The 19,267-nt window shown below is 53.0% G+C and overlaps 4 protein-coding genes across 8 annotated transcripts; 2 read left to right on the top strand and 2 right to left on the bottom strand.

Annotated features, from left to right (window-relative positions):
• Positions 1–287: 287 nt before the first annotated feature.
• On the top strand, positions 288–3,204 carry TMED6 (transmembrane p24 trafficking protein 6). Its single transcript, XM_039330982.1, has 4 exons — positions 288–1,093; positions 1,785–1,911; positions 2,558–2,706; positions 2,842–3,204. Exons 1-4 carry the CDS (start codon positions 878–880, stop codon positions 3,064–3,066), a joined length of 717 nt encoding a protein of 238 aa, XP_039186916.1. The 5' UTR covers positions 288–877; the 3' UTR covers positions 3,067–3,204.
• Positions 3,205–4,253: 1,049 nt separating this feature from the next.
• Positions 4,254–8,304, bottom strand: NIP7 (nucleolar pre-rRNA processing protein NIP7). Of its 2 annotated transcripts, none has more exons than XM_039330974.1 (5): positions 8,143–8,304; positions 7,771–7,980; positions 7,400–7,538; positions 4,514–4,654; positions 4,254–4,426 (listed from the first exon to the last, which is right to left on the bottom strand). In XM_039330974.1, exons 1-5 carry the CDS (start codon positions 8,196–8,198, stop codon positions 4,307–4,309), a joined length of 666 nt encoding a protein of 221 aa, XP_039186908.1. In that variant the 5' UTR covers positions 8,199–8,304; the 3' UTR covers positions 4,254–4,306. The 2 variants fall into 2 exon arrangements, with proteins under 2 accessions (XP_039186908.1, XP_039186910.1); XM_039330976.1 differs by having other exon boundaries at positions 7,894–7,980.
• On the top strand, positions 8,210–12,880 carry COG8 (component of oligomeric golgi complex 8). 2 transcript variants are annotated; one of them, XM_039330973.1, is made up of 5 exons: positions 8,210–8,793; positions 8,876–9,083; positions 9,588–10,409; positions 10,687–10,855; positions 12,556–12,880. In XM_039330973.1, exons 1-5 carry the CDS (start codon positions 8,240–8,242, stop codon positions 12,711–12,713), a joined length of 1,911 nt encoding a protein of 636 aa, XP_039186907.1. In that variant the 5' UTR covers positions 8,210–8,239; the 3' UTR covers positions 12,714–12,880. The 2 variants fall into 2 exon arrangements, with proteins under 2 accessions (XP_039186907.1, XP_039186906.1); XM_039330972.1 differs by lacking the exon at positions 12,556–12,880 and adding an exon at positions 11,208–11,687 and having other exon boundaries at positions 8,366–8,793.
• Positions 12,881–14,001: 1,121 nt separating this feature from the next.
• Positions 14,002–18,905, bottom strand: VPS4A (vacuolar protein sorting 4 homolog A). 3 transcript variants are annotated; one of them, XM_039330859.1, is made up of 11 exons: positions 18,755–18,905; positions 18,158–18,269; positions 17,890–18,037; positions 17,721–17,782; positions 17,495–17,614; positions 17,257–17,413; positions 16,924–17,072; positions 16,689–16,770; positions 15,781–16,000; positions 15,185–15,325; positions 14,002–14,406 (listed from the first exon to the last, which is right to left on the bottom strand). In XM_039330859.1, the coding sequence occupies exons 1-11, from the start codon at positions 18,773–18,775 to the stop codon at positions 14,305–14,307; spliced, it is 1,314 nt and encodes a 437-aa protein (XP_039186793.1). In that variant the 5' UTR covers positions 18,776–18,905; the 3' UTR covers positions 14,002–14,304. The 3 variants fall into 3 exon arrangements, with proteins under 3 accessions (XP_039186793.1, XP_039186794.1, XP_039186795.1); XM_039330860.1 differs by having other exon boundaries at positions 18,158–18,266; positions 18,755–18,875; XM_039330861.1 differs by lacking the exons at positions 16,924–17,072; positions 17,257–17,413.
• Between the last annotated feature and the right edge of the window lie 362 nt (positions 18,906–19,267).

Below are 19,267 nucleotides of genomic sequence, written 5' to 3'. Positions count from 1 at the left end.
CAGCCATATAAAACTGGGTTTTCCAGCAAAAGTTGTTTGTGTAGTCTGAGAGGCCAGGCTCAGCCCTGGTTAATGTTCTTCACATTCCCACAAGGTGCCCGAGGACCCAGATGGGAGAAGTCCCCAGAGTGGCATGGGGAAGGCCCCCTCTTGCTGGCTGGATTTTATCTGGTTACAGGCAGAGTATCATCCACTAGTCAAAAGGTGTTTATTCTCTTGCATTTAATCCATATATAAAGTCAGCCATATTTTCTTCCTCATGATCTGGCCAATTCCTTGGAAACACTGCTGTTGGGGAAGTGATGTGTCCTTTAGGGTGCAAGCATGCAAGTTTACATGTGTACACTCATTTTTCCAAGGGAGGAAAGGCACAGAGAAGCTGTTAAAAATGGGCTATATAGAGAAGCACCACACCTTGGTGATTTCTGCTTCTGAACCATCCTTTGAAATCATTAGCAATCTTGAAGCCCCATCCCCACCTCCTACTCTTCAGCTGAGAGCCACATTAACACCCCTTCCTCAACCTGCTGTCCTGAGAGCTGGCAGCTGCTTGGTGGTCCCACATCCTGAGGTGCTTGACAGGCTGCAAGCTCACCCCCTTGCCTTTGTGGAGCAAAAGGGGGAGCAAGCAACTTGACTCAGGAGCTGCTGGAGCTGAAGGTCCCCAGGCAATCTGGGCACAGTGCCCTGTGAAGGGAGGCCTTTTCACTCTGGCCGTGGCACAACTTCCCAAGGGGTCCCTCTAGCCCTTCCCCTCCCCAGGTTGCTCCGCCTGAACCAGCAGGTGCAGGGCAGCAAAGTTAATGATTAGCTCAGCCAGTTGCGAGGTTGCAGTTCCTCCACAGAGCCCACAGCCAGCTGGCATCCGTTTGCCAACATGCTTGCCCGGTTCCAGATGGTGGGGCTCCTGGGTTTGCTTCAGGGGCTGCAACTCGTCCACTGCCAAGAGAAGAAGCAGCCAGGGGGTCCCACAAGCAGCCTCTCCCCCCTCATGAGGGACCCGTATGACTTTGCCATTGTCATCTCAGCAGGAGGCATTGAATGCTTCTGGCAATTTGCACACCAAAATGGCTCCTTCTACTTCAGCTATGAGGTGGGTGCCGTGGGGAGGGAGGCAAAGGGGGAAGCCCCCCCCCCCAATTGTGTCTAGCTGCTCAGTTGGTTGAGGCAGGAATAGTCCTCCCTGGCAGCCCCCATTGTGAGCAGCAGAAAAGCTGCCCACAGCTATATTGCTGAGAATTATTCCAGCAGGATTCTGCCAGCATCTCACTTCCCTCGGTGGATCCCAGAGACCTAGCCACCCTGGGAAGGGAGGGTCCCTTGTACACCTGACTCCACCAGGCAAAGGGGGGAGGGGGGAATCCTACAGAGATGCCTGCCAAGATATGCCTGGAAACAGCTGGAGCAGACCTGCCCAAGCAGAAGCCAGGGAGACGCAGCTTCAGAACTCTTGGATCTCCACCCTGCCTCTTGTGGGAGGGGAGGATGCCCCCACTGCCCAGCCCAAACTTTGTCCATACGAAGAGTCCCTCCACCTGTTATCAGCACCCCTGAGTTTCTATGCTGCTTAGAAAGAGGGGAGTGCTCTCCCCCTGCCATACAAGTAGCTCCTGCACTCCAGGGCAGACCCCTGAAGCCCTTTTTGCAGGCAAGAGGCACCTGCAGGGGGAACCTATGATTTAAGAACCAACTCAGCCACTTTCAAGGCACTTGGGCCCAGGAAGCAACAGAGTCATTGGCCCCATTGATCCTTCCCGATTTTACTTGATCGCTTTTGCTTCCAGGTGCAGTGGACTTCAGGCCTTGGCCATGATAGACACATCCTAGCAACTGTGAACGACCCCAGTGGCTTCCACCTCGGCACCTCCCAGGATGTGCAGGGACAGATCAACTTCCCGACTCGGGAGACAGGTGCCTCATTGTTGGCTCTGCCCCAAAACCCCATCCAGAAGGCTGCTTCAATGACTCCCTTTTCTGTGCTGCCACGTGGCATAGACCAGCCACCGTCCTTGTTTCAGCACGACACCTTGCACGAAAACAACACTTGGGCTTGTTAGTCATAGTTTAGGGAGTCCGATTCATCTACCCCCCTCTCCCAAGTATGTGAAAGCCTCAATTGCCAGAATGCCAGCAAGCAGAGGCTGGTGGAATTGCATCTGCCACTGTTGCAGATTCTTCCATGAAAATATCCTCCACTTGATGGCCCAAACATACTATTTGAGCCTCATTTGCATCCACGTTATAGCTTTTTTAATGCAGAAATCCTACTTCATATAACCTTTTTTTAATTCTAAGGAGAGCTGAACACCAAATCCAATTCCAATCTCACCCCTGCATTGAATTCCCATTTCAGTATTTTTGTGCTTTGGAGATAGAAAATGACTAGGAAATTGCTAGGAAAGGTTGAAAGCATTGTGTTTCAAAGGAAAAGAAGATTTAACCGTGGATACAGCTTTCCTGTCCTTGTGAGCAATCCATTTACTGTACATCACCTACCCAGTGTAGCATCACAGGAAATGTCCTTGAGACTTGGTGTAATTCTCCCTTCTGTTTTCAGGCTTCTACCAGCTGTGCCTGAGTAATCGATACAACCATTTTGGAACTGTGCAAGTGTATCTCAACTTCGGGGTCTTCTATGAAGGCTCTGATCTAGAAACTGCTGAGCTCAAGAGGACAGAACTCAATGGCACCCTGGAAGCAATTGAGGTATCTAGTTTAAAGGCCTGAAATGAAAGTAGCAGGTAACAGCCTTTATTAGCTAGCTAGAAAGGGGAAGAGGGAGGTGTTCTTTTCCTCTAAACACCAGGAGCTGAATCTGAATTATTTTAAAATCCAAAATAGAAGAGCACCACCAAGCTGCTGACCAATATCTTCCACATGTGGCGTTACTACAACTTTGCTCGGATAAGGTCAAGGACAGACTTCAACCTTCTCCAGTCCAACTACACCTATGTGAAGTGGTGGTCAGCAGCTCAGAGTGTTGCCATTGTGCTCTCTGGCATCCTTCAGCTCCATTTCCTCAAGCGCCTCTTTGCTATGCAGCTGAGCCAGAGGCCCAGATGCTGAAACTTCAGCAGGATGCGACGCCAAGTCCCAAAGCAGGAGGAGGGCCTCACCTCTGACTACAAAGTCATGGAATGAGTTGTACCCTTCTCAAGGCTGGAATTTGCTAATAGGATAATAAATCCAAAGAATTCTCTTTAAGTGAACTAATTGACTAGGAGCAACATCAGCATATGTGAATATAAATATTAATTGAATTTTTAAAATGCCCTATGCCAGAGATAGACAACCCAAAACACTCAGAGCCAATTGGATCCGTTTCCCACCAAAAACAAAACACTGGGAGCCACAAAACCCTTTTGTTATCTAAAATGAAGATAACACTGCATATGTCCTTTTACCTTTATTATAGGTGTGTTTGTATCTCATAAAGGATATATGCAGTGTTATCTTCATTTTAGATGTCAAAAGGGTCTCTCTCTCTCCCACCATCTCTCTCCCTCTTTCTGCCCTTGATCTGCCAGTCCTCTTCCCCCACTCAGTGTGTGTGTGTATGTCTGTGTGAGAGAGAGAGAAAGAGAGAAGAGAAACGCAAGTGCCTCTCTCTGCAAATGGCAGAGGAGGCTGGGAGCTACAGGAGAAGGCTCAAAGAGCCGCAGGTTGCCGACCTGTGCACTATGCTGTAATAAGAGTTCAGACAGCTGATTATCCAAATAGAACAGGGACATCTTTTATGAGTGTATGCAACCAGAATTGTCCCCTTAATTTTTTTCTGCCTTGAGATGCCCAGCTAAAAAAATAAAAGGAAACAAGTGCATTCACTGTGCTAAAAATAAGAGAAATGGCATCTTTATCAGCTCCTAGAGCTCAACGTGAGTAAAACAATGTGAATAATATCAGATAATTTGACTAAGAGTTATAGCAGGGGTCCCCAATCCCTGGTCCATGGACCAGTATCGGGCCGCGGCATGCCAGCAACTGTTCCGCATAAACAAGGAAAACCGCATCCATGGGGTACAGGCAGCACACAAAACCACGCCCAGTCCGGTCCACAGAAAATCCTCTCTCCACAGAACTGGTCCCTGCTGCCTAAAAGGTTGGGGACCTCTGAGTTATAGCTTCATCCCAAAGTTTTACAAGTTGTTTTAACTAGCAGGCACAGATACTGGTCATGTTACCCGTTTCTGACTGGGAAACATTCATATTCCATCAATCAGCAGTCCTTTCAGATTGCATAAAAAGGGACACAGTTTTTAAGGTTTCCAGCTGACACAGAGTGCTAGGAGGAATTCAGCCCTGTTTATTAAGTCAGTGTCTCCTCATGCCGTATGTACTCGCCTACGTCTGCTTGGTGAAATACTACAATTGCCATGGGATCCACTTTTCGACACTCCTGGGTGGTTTTGGCTGCCACTCCAAATCCCTGCAGGAAACAAAGAGGGTAAGGTGAATAATACAACTCTTCTCTGTATCAGGACCTACTCAAATCCAAACATCTGCCACAACTCACCAGAGGGACATCAGCCATAGAATACACCACCACTCCTTGGTACTGAGCAGTGCTCTCAGTGATACGGCCCAGACCGGACTTCAAGAGGTGATTCCCATATAGGAAAGACTGTTCTGCCCCAGGCTTCACCCAGACTTTGTACTGTAGGAGAAACAGAATAGCCCACTGAACTCTAAATCCTCAAGAAGTGGTTCCTTGCATGATAAAATGACCTCTTAAACCTCCTGCACTGAATTAAACAGTATTGCTGAAAAAAGTAAGGTTCTACAATTAGGCAAGAAAAATCAAATGTACAGGTGTAGTATAGGGGGTACCTTGCTCAATAGTAGTAACTGTGAGAGGGATCTTGGAGTCCTAATGGACAATCATTTAAATATGAGCCAGCAGTGTGCTGCAGCAGCCAAAACAGCCAATTCAGTGGTGGGCTGCATTAACAGAGAGATAGACTCAAGATCACGTGAAGTATTAATACCACTTTATAATGCCTCGGTAAGGCCACACTTGGAATACTGCATCCAGTTTTGATCACCATGATGTAAAAAAGATGCTGAGACTCTAGAAAGAGTACAGAGAAGAGCAGCAAAGATTATTAGAGAACTGGAGGCTAAAACATGAGGAACGGTTGCTGAAATTGGGTATGTCTAGTTTAATGAAGAGAAGGACGAGGGGGGGCATGATAGCAGTGTTCCAATATCTCAGGCTGCCACAAAGAAGAAGGAGTCAAGCTATTCTCCAAAGCACCTGAAGGCAGGACAAGAAGCAACGGATGGAAACTAATCAAGGAGAGAAGCAACCTAGAACTAAGGAGAAACTTCCTGACAGTTAGAACAATTATCCAGTGAAACAACCTGCCTCCAGAAGCAGTGAATGCTCCAACACTGGAAGTTTTTAAGAAGAGACTGGACAGCCATCTGTCCAAAATGGTGTAGGGTTTCCTGCCTGAGCAGGGGGTTGGTCTCAATGACCTCCAAGGTCCCTTACAACTTTATTATTATTAATTCCATTTTAATTCACACATAAAAGAGACCAACTCTAAAAAAAAACAAACCAAAAAACAACCCAGAAAACCACACACAGAAGCTTTGGCATCACTTATTTCTCCAAATTAAGACCAGTGTTAGCACTGTTTGAACTGTTAAAAGCACGACCAAGTTTGTTCAGTTTATTCAAGAAATACAATCCATTTGATTGCATTTCTCAAAAGATGCTAGCAACAGTCCCTCATTATAGTAAAAGCACTATCCTTAAGAGCCTGACTTCTTTGCTTGTTGCAATTGCAGTCAAAATAATGAAGACGATGATAATAAGCAAACTGGTTGCTTGGCCATGCAGTTAAAATTAGATGTTGATTTAGAAAAAAAAAACATATGTATCTTTTTTTTTTTTAGTTTATAATATCAAATACAAAAATACAAAAGAAAATAGAAAAATAAGGGAGGGAAAAGGGAAGAGAAAGGGGAGGGGGAAACTTCTTGACAGTTAGAACAATTAACCAGTGGAACAACCTGTTCCAGAAGTTGTGAATGCTCCAACACTGGAAGTTTTTAAGAAGAGACTAGACAGCCATTTGTCTGAAATTGTATAATTTCAGGGGGCAGGGGGTTGGACTCGATGACCTCCAAGGTCCCTCCCAACTTTATTATTATTATTGATCATCGCACAGTCAGCCAGATGTTCAGATTGGATTTGGCCTTTTGTCTACCTATCGAGTCCTTACCAAGGACCTGGGATAGGCAGATGTGGATGTTTGATGTTATTACAGATATCGTCGCAGGATGGAAGCAGTTCCTAGAAAGGCCGCCTTTTGCAATTGACTAATGGCAAATTTGTCAATGCCAATGGTGTTCAAGTGGTGTTCCAGTTGTTTTGGGATTGCACCCAAGGCACCTATTACTATTGGTACTACCCTTGCTTGCTTTTGCCACAATCTTTCTATTTCTATTTGTAGGTCTTTGTATTTTGTTATCTTCTCCAGTTCTTTCTCGTCTATTCTGCTGTCTCCAGGCACTGCCACGTCCACTATCCAGACTTTTTTGTCTTTCTTATCGACAAATGTTAAGTCCGGGGTGTTATGTTGCAGGTGCTTGTCTGTTTGAATTCTGAAGTCCCAGACCAGTTTAATTTTATCATTTTCTATGACTTTCTCTATTTTATGATCCCACCAGTTCTTGCTTACAGGCAATGATATTTCTTACAGATCTTCCAATGCACCATTGTTGCTACTTTGTCATGCCGCTGCTTATAGTCAGTCTGTGTGATCTTCTTGCAGCAGCTTATCAGGTGGTCCACTGTTTCTTCAGCTTCTTTGCATAGGCGGCACTTACTGTCTGTTGCTGTCTTCTCAATTTTGACTTTATATGCATTTGTCCTTAAGGCTTGGTCTTGTGCAGCCAGAATTAGTCCCTCAGTTTCTTTTTTCAATTTTCCTGCTCTTAGTCATTGCCAGGTCTTTTTATTATCTGCTTTCCCAGCTATTTTTTTAATGTACTGGCTATGTAGTGCTTTGTCTTCCCATGCCTCTATTCTGTTCTTCATTTGGTCTTTCTTGTAGGCCAGTTTGGTGTCTCTAGTAGTCAGTAAGCTTTCCTGATATACTAACTTCAGTGCATCTTCATCATTGTTCTTCAGATATTCTTCCAAAGCCATTTTTTATTCTTCAACCATCTGATGTACATTATTATTATTATTTCCAGGCCTCACTGGTCTTTGACTGACCGCTTGCAGTCAAAATGTTTCTCACTGTCCCAAGGCAAGCCAGTTGACATTCTGGCCCTCTCCCATTCTTCATTTTGGAGCATGACAAACATCTTCTCTCACATCCTTCAAGCTCATGCTTGGGAACAGAAAGAAAATGCTTCTGAAATAAAATTGGCATTGGCTCTTTACCTTGGCATAAGGGGCGAGGTAATCCAGGGCAGTGATATGGAGCCGGAATTTCTGGGTCTTGGTGAATTTTCCAAAGCAGGTGCCCAGGGACACCAGACTGTCCCGTGGAATGTTTGTAGCTAGTTTCAGAAGTCTCTCGCTGAAAAACAAAGTGGAGTATAGTCAAAGTGGAGTTTAGGAACAGGTTTCAGTAGGCCAATCTCAAAACTCTGGGGCAAGTGGAGGGTCAGCCATTGGTTTGGTCCCTCTTTAAAGCTGGAGTGGGCGAGATGGGGAGGACATCGGCTTCCGTCTTGACCAGCCCTCCTCAACCTTTCTACCCTGGAGGAACCACTGAAATCATCACCCTATGTAAAAGTCACAAAACGTACAAAAACTTCCCTTCCAATCCAGGTTTGTCGACGGTTACACAAAAGGGGGAGCACACCCGCTCAAAGGCCGCCCCCCTCCCCTCCTTTGCCTCGCGGCTCTGGCCACCGGCGGGCCCCGCCGACCTGACGTAGTAAACCCGATCCTTGTGCAGGCGGAAGCAGTAGGTGCCGTCCGGCCGGTCCACTAGCAGCTGGATGTTCTCACCGACGCTGCGAAGGGAACAGACAGAGTCGGCCGGGCAGCCCCGCAGAGCCTCGGCCAAGCCCTCCCCGCCCGGCCTCCTTTCAGCCCAGCCCAGCCCAGCCCAGCCGCCCGTCGAGCGGCTCCGAGTTCCCCAAGCTACGCGAGGCCCGCGCGGCACCGGCACGCACTATCGGGCGAGCTTCTCGAAGAGGACGCGGGTCTCCTCCTCCGTCAGCGGCCGCATCGCCCCTGCGACCGAAACGCCAGAGGCAGCGCCGCCGCGTGATGACACCCAAGCCTGGCCGGGCCCGGAAGTTGTTCCCAGGGCCGGAAGCTGCCTCACCGCAGGAACATCCTTCATGGACTATAGAGTGCGAGACATTCGGAATAGAGCCGTCAGAACGGAAGCCGGAAGTGCTATCGAACGGGCCCCAGCGCCCCGGTTGCCATAGCGATCACTTCCTGGTCCACGTAGATTCTGCGATGGCGGGCTCGGAGGCGGCGGCACCGGGCAGCGGAGCGGACGTGGAGGAGGCGAGCCTGCTGGCCTGGCTGTTTCGCGCGTCGCCCTCAGGGGTGCCGGCGGGGGACGCGGAGCTGCCGACCTACCTAGCGGGGCTGTCTGGGCTGGGCCTCGAGGCGCTGCGGCGGGAGCCCGGGCGGCTGGCGGAGGAGCGGGCGCAGCTGGGGGCGCAGACGCGGGCCTTGGCCTTCGCGCACTACAAGACCTTCATCCGCTCGGCCGAGTGCACCGCTGAGACCCGCCGCGGCTTCGGCGGCATCGAGCAAGGCCTGGGCCGCCTGCTGGACCGCCTGCCCCCCTTCGCCGAGGCCTGCCGGTGAGCCGCCGCGTCCCGGCCGGAGGGAGGCGAGGCGGGTGCCGGCCAGGCCCGCCCGCTGACTCGCCACCTTCTCCCGCAGGGGCTTCATGCGCCACGCCGAGCAGATCGCGCACAGCCGCCGGATGAACAACGTGACACTGAACCGCCACACGGAGATCCTGGAGGTGCTGGAGATCCCGCAGTTGATGGACACCTGTGTCCGCAACAGCTACTACGAGGAGGCGCTGGAGCTCATCTCCTACGTCCGCCGCCTGGAGAAGAAGCACGCCGGCCTCCCCGTAATCCAGGTGCAGGCACCACTGGGGATGGCCCGTGGGTGAACCTTTTTGAACTTCCAGGCTCTGATCGCTGTGACCTTGGCCTGAGGGGCTTGGGGTGAAGGCAGGAGAGGATATAGCCGTAGTCTTGAAGCAGGAGTCAAGCTTAAAGGAGGGAGAAGGTGAAGCATTTGTGCTCCCTCTGTGGTAAAAAGTGTTGGGGCTTCTTTGCTTTTCTTTTGATCTGTAAAATGCTGGTTGCTTTTATACTAAGAATTTTGGGATGATTTAAGACCAAGTACCTTTTGTTACATGAGTTGCTCAAATATACCGTAAGCAACCACGTCTCAGCATAAACATTTCCTGCTGGCTGGCATTAATGTTGCCAGAGCACATCTATGGCACTATTACAACAGTGAGTCCAAAGGGCCATGTGGCGTTGTGAATTAGAATTGGTTATGCCTCTTGCATGGTTTTGTGAATCTATTGTCAGAGCACCTGCCCCAGTAAGAATGGCTTCTCTCTCCTTCCCAGGGCATAGTGGCTGAGGTGCGTCAGTCCACACAGCACATGCTTACTCAACTGATCCAGCAGTTACGCACCAACATCCAGCTACCCGCTTGTTTGCGTGTCATTGGCTACCTGCGCTGCATGGATGTGTTCACAGAGGCTGAACTGCGCATCACATTCCTGCAAGCAAGAGACTTCTGGCTGCGCTCCATCCTTGCGGCTGTTCCTGATGATGACCCCTATGTGCACATCACAAAAACGATAGAGGCCTGCCGCGTGCATCTCTTTGACATTGTCACGCAGTATCGTGCCATATTTGCAGATGAAGAGCCGCTGGTGCTGCCCCTGGGGAAGGACACCTTCAATGAGAGTGCCATCTTCCACGGGTGGGTGCTGCAGAAAGTGTCCCAGTTTTTGCTGATTCTTGAGCAAGACTTACAGCGTGGTGTGGGCAATCACCTTGACTCTTTGCTGGGCCAGTGCATGTACTTTGGCCTGTCCTTCAGCCGGGTAGGGGCGGACTTCCGGGGCCAGCTTGTTCCCATTTTTCAGCGTGTGGTGCTCCTTACCTTCAAGAAAGCTATGCAGGAGGTCACAGACCAGTTCCAAGAAGAGATGAACTCCTACACATTGATCTCTACGCCGGCTCTCCTGGGCAGTGCCATCTCTGTGCCAATGCCTTCTGCCCAGCCAGGCACCTTGCAGCCCCCTCTGGTGCTACTAGACTTTCCCCCCCTTGCCCACTTGCTCAACAACATCCTGATGGCCTTCAATGATTTGCATCTCTGCTGTCCTGTCGCTCTGACCTCAGTTGTGGCAGCTCTGTTGGAGGACGTGCTCAGCCAGGTACTGCTCTCTATCTTAGACTGGAAAAATATTCTGTATTTCTCAGTGATGAGAATAATTATTTTAATGGCTATTCCAAAAGCTTGAATGTCTTCCCATTTTAAACTGAGCTCCTTAGAATCTCTCATAGTCTCTTTGCAGCTGGTGGATTTTGTCTAGTAGTGTCATGCACTGCCTGGTTAGATAATTCATGATCTGAATGTTCAATAGGTAGTTTTCATCCAGTTGCTCTGAATTTATAAACCAAAGGCTTCTAATGAGTCTTTTCTCTCACCAGGTTGTAAAGATCATCCTGGCTTTCCATCGGGCAGAGGCAGCAGCATTCAGCAGTCAAGAGCAAGAGCTGTTTGTTCACTTCTGCACAGCATTCCTGGAAGACTTGGTGCCATACCTCAACCGCTGTCTCCAGCTTCTCTTCCCTCTAGCCCAAATTGCACAGATTCTGGGTATAGTTACATTTATTTTCTTGCAGAAAGTGGTAGAAGAGCATTTTATTGCTCTTTGGAGCTAGAACTGGCCCCTTCTCAATCATCCTATTCATGCTTGTCCAAAAGGTACTTTTTCCAAAAGGCAGCTGGACTTTCTTTGTATTTTCTTTGAACACCAACAATGTCTAATTACCTTTTGGAAAAAGAAGCTTTGGGACGATTAGCCTATCAGGGAATGATGTGCATAGGTGCCCGGGAGGTAGGGATCACAGACTTGGAAAGTGTAGAAAGGAACCTTCTCTGGGATTTAGGATTGATGGAAGTGTCTGGTTTCCCATTTTTGTGTTTGTTTCCTGTCCTGTCCTGCTAGGTGTTCCTGCTGCTCAGGTCCATAAGTATGGAGGTCTCGCCTGTGTAGATGAGGAGGTGATCCAGGAGCTCCTGGGCTCAGTCCTCCCCAAGAAAGAGACTGCTCTCCCTCTGGCTGAGAAGGGGCTGGCCCAAGAGTGCCTGCAACTTCCCCTGGACTTGGGACTCTCTGGCTCAGAGCAGGAGGAAGCAGATCCCAGCCCTGCCATCTCTGTTCCTCCAGTTGCAGAGAAGGGCCCCCTTTCTGAGGACACACGGCCACTCAGTGTGGTTCCCTCCACGGGATAGCTGGTGGAGGTTTCGGGGCTCATCCTCTGAAGGAGCATCTGTGGGCATCCCCCACTCTCCCCTGGGCAAGCAAGGGCAGCGCTTGGCTACAGGTGCCCTTTCTGGCAGCCTCCTTTGCCAAGCAGGAAGGGAAGGTTGGGGGGGGGGGCAGATGCAAGGGAAGAACTGTGAGAATAAAGTTGATGTTTCCCTTTCTCCGCTGGAGTATTTTATTGTGCGCGGGAGGCGCCTTCGCCCCTCCCACTGCCCCCGCGAGGAGGGGGGAGGAGCTTGAGCGTGGCCCGTGCGGGTCCATCTGCGCTTACGCGATCCGATCCCCCCTCCCACCTTTCCTAGTGTGCAGCCTCCGTTGAAGGAGCACTTCCGGGCCGGATGGGCGCGCTCGGCGGAGGGGAGGTCTGCCGCTGGGGGGCGCTCTTCTGCCCGGCCGATGGCGGCGCGGAGGTGGAATCACGGGCTGCGGGGCATCCTCCGCGCCAGCCTGGTTTCGTGCCGCCCGCGCGGCCTCGCCTTCTCGAACCGGCCCTGGGGGGAGCCCGGCGGCTGCTGGCGAAGGCTGCGGCGGCGGCTGCTGGGCCCGTGCGAGCCGCCCTTCCAGCACGTCTGCCTGGTGGGCGATCCGGCGCTGCGCGGCGTAGCGGCGCCGGTGGAGCCGGAGCGGGTGGGCAGCGCAGAGGTGCAGCGGCTGATCGCGCGGCTGGTGGCGGTGATGCGGCGGGAGGGCTGCGTGGGGCTGAGCGCCCCCCAGCTGGGCGTCCCGCTGCAGGTCTTCGTGGCCGAGTTCCGTGGCCCGCCGTTGCCCGCACTGGAGGTCGTCCCCTTCCCGCTGCGTGTCTTCGTCAACCCGGCCGTGCGGGTGCTGGACAGCCGGCCCAGCTACTTCACTGAGGGCTGCGCCAGCCTGCCCGGCTTCTCGGCCGTGGTCGCCCGGCACATGGGCGTGGAGGTCTCAGGTGAGGCGGGGGCGAGGACAGGCGGCCGCCCGGGACGAGGTGCCCTGCTCGCCTCCGGGATCCCAAAGCGGGCCCCGCTGTGGGGCTTTTTCTCCCCTCTCCCCCCAGGACTAAACGAGGCTGGAGAGGAGGCCACGTGGCAAGCCAGAGGCTTCGCAGCACGCATCGTTCAGCACGAGATGGATCACATAAAGGGGATCCTCTACATCGACAAAATGGAGAGCAGGAGTTTCACCTGCTTGCATTGGGCCAAGGTCAACCGATGAGTGCATCCTTTTAAGCCAGGGAGGTAGCTGCTTCACCAGTGGGGTGCTCACTTGCTAAAAGCAGCAGCCTAGCTTTTGCTGCCTTGCAGGACTTGAACTTGCTGTGAATGTTAACTAGTTATTTCTGTGTAAACTCAGTTAAAAAATAAGTATGTTGTAAGCCTTCATTTCCAGCACTTTATTCTTCCACAAGCCATCTCTCCCCATACAACCCATCACTAAAACATCTACATGTGGGCTGGGCTGCCAAAAAGCGGTCCTTCAGCCCTCTTAAGGACAAGGCAGGCCTAAAACAACAGATGGCAGATGATATTAACCACAGCGGAGTGGGGTACTTGCCTCTCCATGGCACAAATTCACCCAGTAAAAACCATGGGACTGACCCTGGGCATGGATGTGTGTGTGCACCTATCACTCTGCTTCTGCCTGTTCAGCTCTGCTTGTAGAAGGCAACTCTACTTGGCCAGAGGTACAGAGAGAAGCTTCCTTGGGACTGTCCGAGCCTTACAGGGAATCCCACCTGTGTCCTGTCAATGGGAGCCAAGCCACAATTCCTCTCTTCTTTGCAAAGTAATCTAGTAGGCAGGTGGAACTGCAGGGCTGCAGCAGGAGCTTCCAGCTGCCCCCCCCCCCAGACCCAACATCTATTATGCACCCAGGAGCAAAGCAAAGAAGGCTGAGGACCTTCACCAAAGGCTGGAAGGGAAAATTGTTCTGAGAGCATAAGGCAGTGATGGCAAACCTTTTAGAGACCGAGTGCCCAAACTGCAACCCAAAACCCACTTAAGCATCATCGGGTGCCGGGTGGGTGTGGCCCATTGGGTGGGCATGGCTGCAGTGGTAACAGCAGACTGGGTGGGACTAAAAAGTTCAATCAATCAATTCCAACTTTGCAAGATCTTTTTTTTCCCACCAGAAGTTGAAATTGACTAATTGATTGAACCTTTTTTTTTTGCACACGCAGCAGAGGCTTAAAGCGAAAAGGTTTTATAAAACCCAGCTGAAGGCCTAGGACTGGGGCGACAGTGCGCGTGCCCACAGAGGGCTCTGAGTGCCACCTCTGGCACCCATGCCATAGGTTCGCCACCACTAGCATAAGGGTTTGGAGTGGACAGAACTCAGTAAAATAGCATCATACAAGTTTGGCAGAATGACACCGTTTTCCCCAAGTGAACTTGAGGTGAGGCACAACAGCACTGGAGAAGGAAAGAAGGCTCTGGGAGAACCCCTGGCCTTTCTTTGGGGAGCAGAACTGGACTCAGCGGCGGGGAAATGGCTGGGAGCAGAAGGGAGTTGGGTTGCTTTTATTTTTGAAACTAAGCATCAGAAATAAAAGAAAGAAAAACAGAAAGATGGGGTATTTGAAAGGAAGAAAAACACAGCAGGCCGAGTCAGGCTTGCTCTTATCCCCTGGTACCCCCAGTGGACTCCCTTCCATCCCCAACCAGAGATGCCGCAGGGGAGACAGATGGAGAACGAAGCTTCTGCATGGCAGAGTCCACCAGCCACTCTTGGCCCGTTCTGCTCCTGGCCAGGAAAATGGGCCTTTGGCTGCTCCCACCTAACAATGGGGCGTCCCATAGGTACAGCGTTAACCCTCTTGGCCAAAGTCCTCTGTGAACTTCTTCACTTTCAGGAGATCTTCTGCATTGACCGTGGGGCGGGTGGTGGCCAGCGAGCGCAACATATCTGACTGCAAAGAGAGGGAACATTCAGAACCCCCAAGCCTCCAGCAGTATTCCCTCCAACATAAGGGGGGCCTGGATTGATGCTTTATACCAGGGGTATCAAACGCAATTTCACTGAGGGCTACATCAGCATTATGGTTGTCCTGAAAGGGCCAGTTGATGTCCTCTTCTCTCCCTCAGGCTGCTCCCACCGACATCGCCCTATCGCCTTCTCTCCCCTCTCACTTCTCCCCGCCTAAACCCCTACTTTTATATTCCATCCTATCCTCCCCCATGCGTTCACTCACTGCCCGGCAGGCTTTTTCACACAGCACTCATCAGCTGGAGCTGAGTGTACTGATTCTGGGGTCTCCACCAATCCCCGGCAGCTCCAGCTGACTCTCCATCCAAAGACTGCTTGCGGCTGCTGACCATCGCTGAGGCCCCGGAAGCCCTGATCAGCTGGAGCCCTGTGCACCAATCCCAGGGCCTCAGCAGAGCCCCAGCTCCAGCTGACTCTCCCCCAGGCTTCTCTGGCACTGCCGCTGCACACATACCCCACTACAATCACACACACATACACACTACAATCACCTGCTCCTACTAGTCTGCTTGAGGGCCAGATCTAAACCCCTCATGGCCAGATCTGCAGGCGGGCGTTGAATTTGACATCTGCTTTATACCTTCACTTAGCCTGGTGCTCAGTCCCACTTTGTGGACCCACATTCCACACAGAAGCACTGGGTGTGTCGTCGCAGAGTTTTGCGGGCAGGGGAGGAAAGGGGTTTTGTCACAACCACTCACCATGCAGACCAAGGGCTCCAGAAGTTTGTCTCCAGGCACCTCCATCCAGGTCATCTCAAGGGCCCCAGGATCCCCTGGGGAACAAGGAGTCAGCAGGTCATCTACCAGCACCCCAGGATTGGTGCGAGACAGTCCATGAACCTGCAGTAAGGATGCAAGCAGTAGGCAGATCAGGAGGGTTGTCAGAATCAGCGTCTAACTTACAGGTCCGGGAAAAGAATAGGCTGGCAGGCAAGCCACCCGTCAATCAACCTCTGCTCTCCATTAACAGCAGTCCAAGATCGTGATGAAGACGGCATAAGGGAGTGAGTTGCTCTTGGAGCTCTCCTGCCAGACCAGAAGCCTTCCTTGGAGGCCATGGCAACGCTCCAATCTTGGAGTCCAACTACTCCCATTGAATGATGGGGACAATGCTTGCCGTGTTCAGGTAATCCTCCCCACAGAAAGAAATGGATGAGGGTGGGCAGGCAATGGGTGAACCAGCACAAAGAAATGTGGGCAGAGCTCATCCCTTTCGTGGCCAAAGAGCTCTGCTCTGCACCAGAGGGCATCAAGATGCTGCACAGTAGTTGGCCCCTGATCCCTGCCAGCCTCACCTTTTTAAAGTGCGTGGCTGACTGCACTTTGCGGACTGGCTGCATCAGGGCATCCCGCACAATGATGCTGATGTCAGCCCCCGAGTAGCCGTCTGTCTTTCGGGCCAGCTCATGAATGTCAGCTTCAGTCAGGCTGTGGGGAGTGTTGCCAAGGTGTAGTTTAAACATTTGGGCACGAGCCAGCTCCTCTGGAAGCGGGATGTAAATGCGTTTCTCAAACCTATGTGCAAAGGAGGGAATGCACGGGTCAATCTCCAACGACGGGGTTGTGTGCCTCCGTGCATGTGTGTATCCCACCCTTTTGCCCATTGCTATAACTGAGGTGTGTGCCGATGTCAACCCTACTCCTCCATCTGCCCCTGATGATTTCAGCTAAGTGCATTTGGCCAAGAGGTTAGTAAAAAGGTTAGACCCAGTTTAGATTGTTTTTGTGTTTCTTTGTTATTAGTAAATAAAACGGACCTCAATTCCTGTTCACTTCAGGACTACATGGATGACGCTTGTCTATGAAGATATTTTTATAGGATGCCTATTCTTGGCCCCACATGTGGGATTGCCTGCAGTCCGAGTACTTTTCAAGCCAGCCAAAGCTTGGCTATGTCCTGCACCTGGTGCAGCACACACAGCTCAGCATTATAGCCAGAACTATGAAGGGCGGAAATCACACATCATCTAACGTTGACTTTAAACGCCACAAAATATACCTGCTGTGTGAGGTTGGGGAACTACCTTATGAAAGGGACATAGGCAGGAAGACTTTTTCCCATTTAACTTTCTTATTCAGAGAACTACAATCTGTTCCCTGTGGACCTGAATTTCAGCGATTTCTATTTATGCAAAATGTGATGGCAACCTTATTTGGTTTCTGCCAGGCTGAACTCACCCATGCACACACTGCTATCACCCACCTCCTCCGAATGGCAGCATCCAGTACCCAGGGGATGTTGGTGGCGCCTAAGACCAAAGTGCCATCGTTATTATTCCCAACACCTGAGAAAAAAGAAAAGTACCCCATGTCACCCTTTCTGGAGAGAGCAGACCCCATGCTCCAGGATCCGTCTGGCCAATGGCCTGAGAGTAGCGGCCACTCTAGTCAGAGCAAGCAGCTGGACTGCTGCCCCGGAGCCTGTCCCCATCACCCACCCTGCATTTGCACCAGGAATTCTGTTTTGATCCTGCGAGCAGCTTCACTCTCGTTCTCAGTGCGGGAGCCGCACAGGGAGTCCACCTCATCAATGAAAATGATGGACGGCTTGTGTTGCCTGGCCAACTCAAAGAGGTTTTTCACCAGCCTGAAGAGGAAGCCGGGCAGAGCGAGGGGAGGGTCAGGACAGCCTGGCCCACATGCAGGATGCCCAAGTGGGTGGAAGCAAACTCCCTATGATATGGAGACCCACCAGGGTGCCTCATTTCACTCCTGGACCCCTTCTCCAAGGCCCAATACCCCACGGAGGGAGCCCTGCCTCCCACACCTACTTTTCACTCTCCCCCAGCCACTTGGACACCAGGTCTGAAGATGAGATGGAGAAGAAGGTGGAGTTGCTGGCCTCAGTGGCCACTGCTTTGGCCAGGAAGGACTTCCCAGTTCCTGGGGGGCCGAAGAGGAGGATCCCACGCCAGGGTGTACGCTTGCCTGGCCGAGGAGAGGAGAGAAGATGGCCTCACTCATCCCCAAACGTCCCAGAGAACGCAGGGAGGGACCCCCAGGTCTCACCTGTAAACAGGTGAGGGAATTTGATGGGTAGAATGACAGCTTCCTTCAGGGCCTCCTTGGCCCCCTCAAGGCCCGCTACGTCACTCCATCGCACGTTGGGCTTCTCCATCACAATGGCACCTGCAACCAAGCCAGTTTGCCCCAGAGACTTGAGCTGAGTGCTCACCCCCTCCCACGCAGAGTGGTCTCTGAGGCCTCCAGGGCATCCCCCAGCCTTCTGGCTTACCCATCAGCTGCTCTTGCAACTTCTTCTTCTCCGGGTTCTCGCCCTCACTGTCGCTGTCGCTGCTGCAGAGGAAGACATTCAAAGGCCATGAGCAGAGTAGGCGCTGCTCTCCGGTTGGCTTTGGCCAGGTGACCTCCCCATGGCCTTCCTGCCCCCGCCCAGCCCTTACCCCTTGCTTTCATTCTGGGCCTCCTTGACCGGCTTCTTGCTCTGCTTGCTCTTGTTCCGCAAATAGTCCTTCAGCTTCTCTGCCCGGTCCAGGTACTGGGCGCACTTGGCCCGGATGCTCTCTTTGGCCTTGTCGCTGTGCGTGTCATCTGCGGGGGGAGGAGGGGAGACCCGGTGGGTGGATGGACGGGCCGGCGGGCGGACCCAGGGCCCCTTCCGCCCTCGGAGCTGGCCCTGCTGGGGGCGCCCTGCCCGCGTCCCGGACTCACACTTGATGGCATGCAAGAAATACTCCACCGCGTGCTGGTACAGGCGCAGCGCCTCCGCGTAGCTGCCCGCCTTGTCCTCCTCGGTGGCTTTCGTAACCAGGTCAATGGCCTTCTGGAAAGACAGCGGCGCTCAGGAGGGCGGCGGGGGCCGGCGGGGCCCCTTCTCTTCTCCCGCGGCGCCCCGGAGCTCGGCACCCAAGACCGCCTTCGAGGGCTTTTCCGCGGTGCCCATTCCTCCACGGCACCCTCCGCTCTTGCCAGGGAGGCCCCGCGGGAGCCACTGCGGGGGGGGGGGCAGCGGGAGCAGGCCGGACCGGGATCGCCGGGGATCCCGGCCCGAAGAGAGGCTGGGCGGGGGGCGCACAAGTCGCGCGGCAGCCAAACCGGGCAGACGCAATTGAGGGGGGCTGTGCCCCCCGGGGGCGTCTCCGAGAGCCCCGCTGCTTCGCGCAGAAGTTCGCGACCACCGCGTGAGCTGAGCAGACAGAGCCCGCGGCCGCCCCGGAGCCGAAGGCCGGGCGGGCCCGTTGCCGGGCGGCTCGGTAGGCCTCGAGCCGAGAGCGGCGCGCGTGGCCCGGACGGCGGCAACGGAGGCACCTGCAGGGCGGACGTGGTCATCGCATCCCTGTGGCCCGGGCGGCGGCGGTAGCGGGGGCTCCGGTGCGGAGGGCGGCGGCGGCGGGACTGCGGCCTTAGCCCGCAGAGCGCCCCTGCAGGCGGCCGCGGGAACAGCAGCGCGCGGGGGCGGGCTGGCGCGCGGGCCGATGGGAGTCGCAGTCCGCGGCCTGAGCGCTGCTGCTGCCGCTTGATCTGGTGCGCCCGGCCTCCCCGGCGTTGCTCGCCTTCCAGGGGCGCCCCGAGCGCGTAACGCGGCGACCTTCTCGAAGAACGGTTTAGTCCACCTCGGGGGGAGTCGTTGCGACCCTGACCTACTGAGCGTAGAGAAGGGCCGCCGCTGCAGCTCTTCCCGCTTCTTCGGGGAGGACACCCAGGGCCCCGGGCTCCGTCCTCTGCGGGGACCAGGGAGGTCCCCAATTCCTGTGCCTCCCATGCCCTCTACCTCCATCTCCCCCCCTTCCCTTCTCCATTTTTCTTCCCCAACCTCCAATT

The sequence above is a fragment of the Crotalus tigris genome, unplaced genomic scaffold, assembly GCF_016545835.1.
Source record: "Crotalus tigris isolate CLP2741 ecotype Arizona unplaced genomic scaffold, ASM1654583v1 scf7180000024433.1590703, whole genome shotgun sequence".
Lineage (NCBI taxonomy): Eukaryota > Metazoa > Chordata > Lepidosauria > Squamata > Viperidae > Crotalus > Crotalus tigris.
Note: the sequence above shows the minus strand (reverse complement) of the source record. Positions and strands in the feature narration are given on the sequence as shown.

Excerpts from the sequence above, each read along its gene's own strand:
- TMED6 (XM_039330982.1), top strand. The coding sequence starts at position 878 with ATGCTTGCCCGGTTCCAGATGGTGGGGCTCCTGGGTTTGCTTCAGGGG. Across the intron at positions 1,912-2,557 it reads CTTCCCGACTCGGGAGACAG|GCTTCTACCAGCTGTGCCTG; the intron begins GTGCCTCATTGT and ends TTCTGTTTTCAG. Across the intron at positions 2,707-2,841 it reads GCACCCTGGAAGCAATTGAG|AAGAGCACCACCAAGCTGCT; the intron begins GTATCTAGTTTA and ends AATCCAAAATAG.
- NIP7 (XM_039330974.1), bottom strand. The coding sequence starts at position 8,198 with ATGCGGCCGCTGACGGAGGAGGAGACCCGCGTCCTCTTCGAGAAGCTC. Across the intron at positions 7,981-8,142 it reads TTCGAGAAGCTCGCCCGATA|CGTCGGTGAGAACATCCAGC; the intron begins GTGCGTGCCGGT and ends TTCCCTTCGCAG. Across the intron at positions 4,655-7,399 it reads ACCTCGCCCCTTATGCCAAG|TACAAAGTCTGGGTGAAGCC; the intron begins GTAAAGAGCCAA and ends TTTCTCCTACAG.
- COG8 (XM_039330973.1), top strand. The coding sequence starts at position 8,240 with ATGACACCCAAGCCTGGCCGGGCCCGGAAGTTGTTCCCAGGGCCGGAA. Across the intron at positions 9,084-9,587 it reads CCGGCCTCCCCGTAATCCAG|GGCATAGTGGCTGAGGTGCG; the intron begins GTGCAGGCACCA and ends TCTCCTTCCCAG. Across the intron at positions 10,410-10,686 it reads TGGAGGACGTGCTCAGCCAG|GTTGTAAAGATCATCCTGGC; the intron begins GTACTGCTCTCT and ends TTCTCTCACCAG.
- VPS4A (XM_039330859.1), bottom strand. The coding sequence starts at position 18,775 with ATGACCACGTCCGCCCTGCAG. Across the intron at positions 17,783-17,889 it reads GCCCAGAATGAAAGCAAGGG|CAGCGACAGCGACAGTGAGG; the intron begins GTAAGGGCTGGG and ends CTTCCTCTGCAG. Across the intron at positions 17,615-17,720 it reads GTTGCAAGAGCAGCTGATGG|GTGCCATTGTGATGGAGAAG; the intron begins GTAAGCCAGAAG and ends GCTTGGTTGCAG.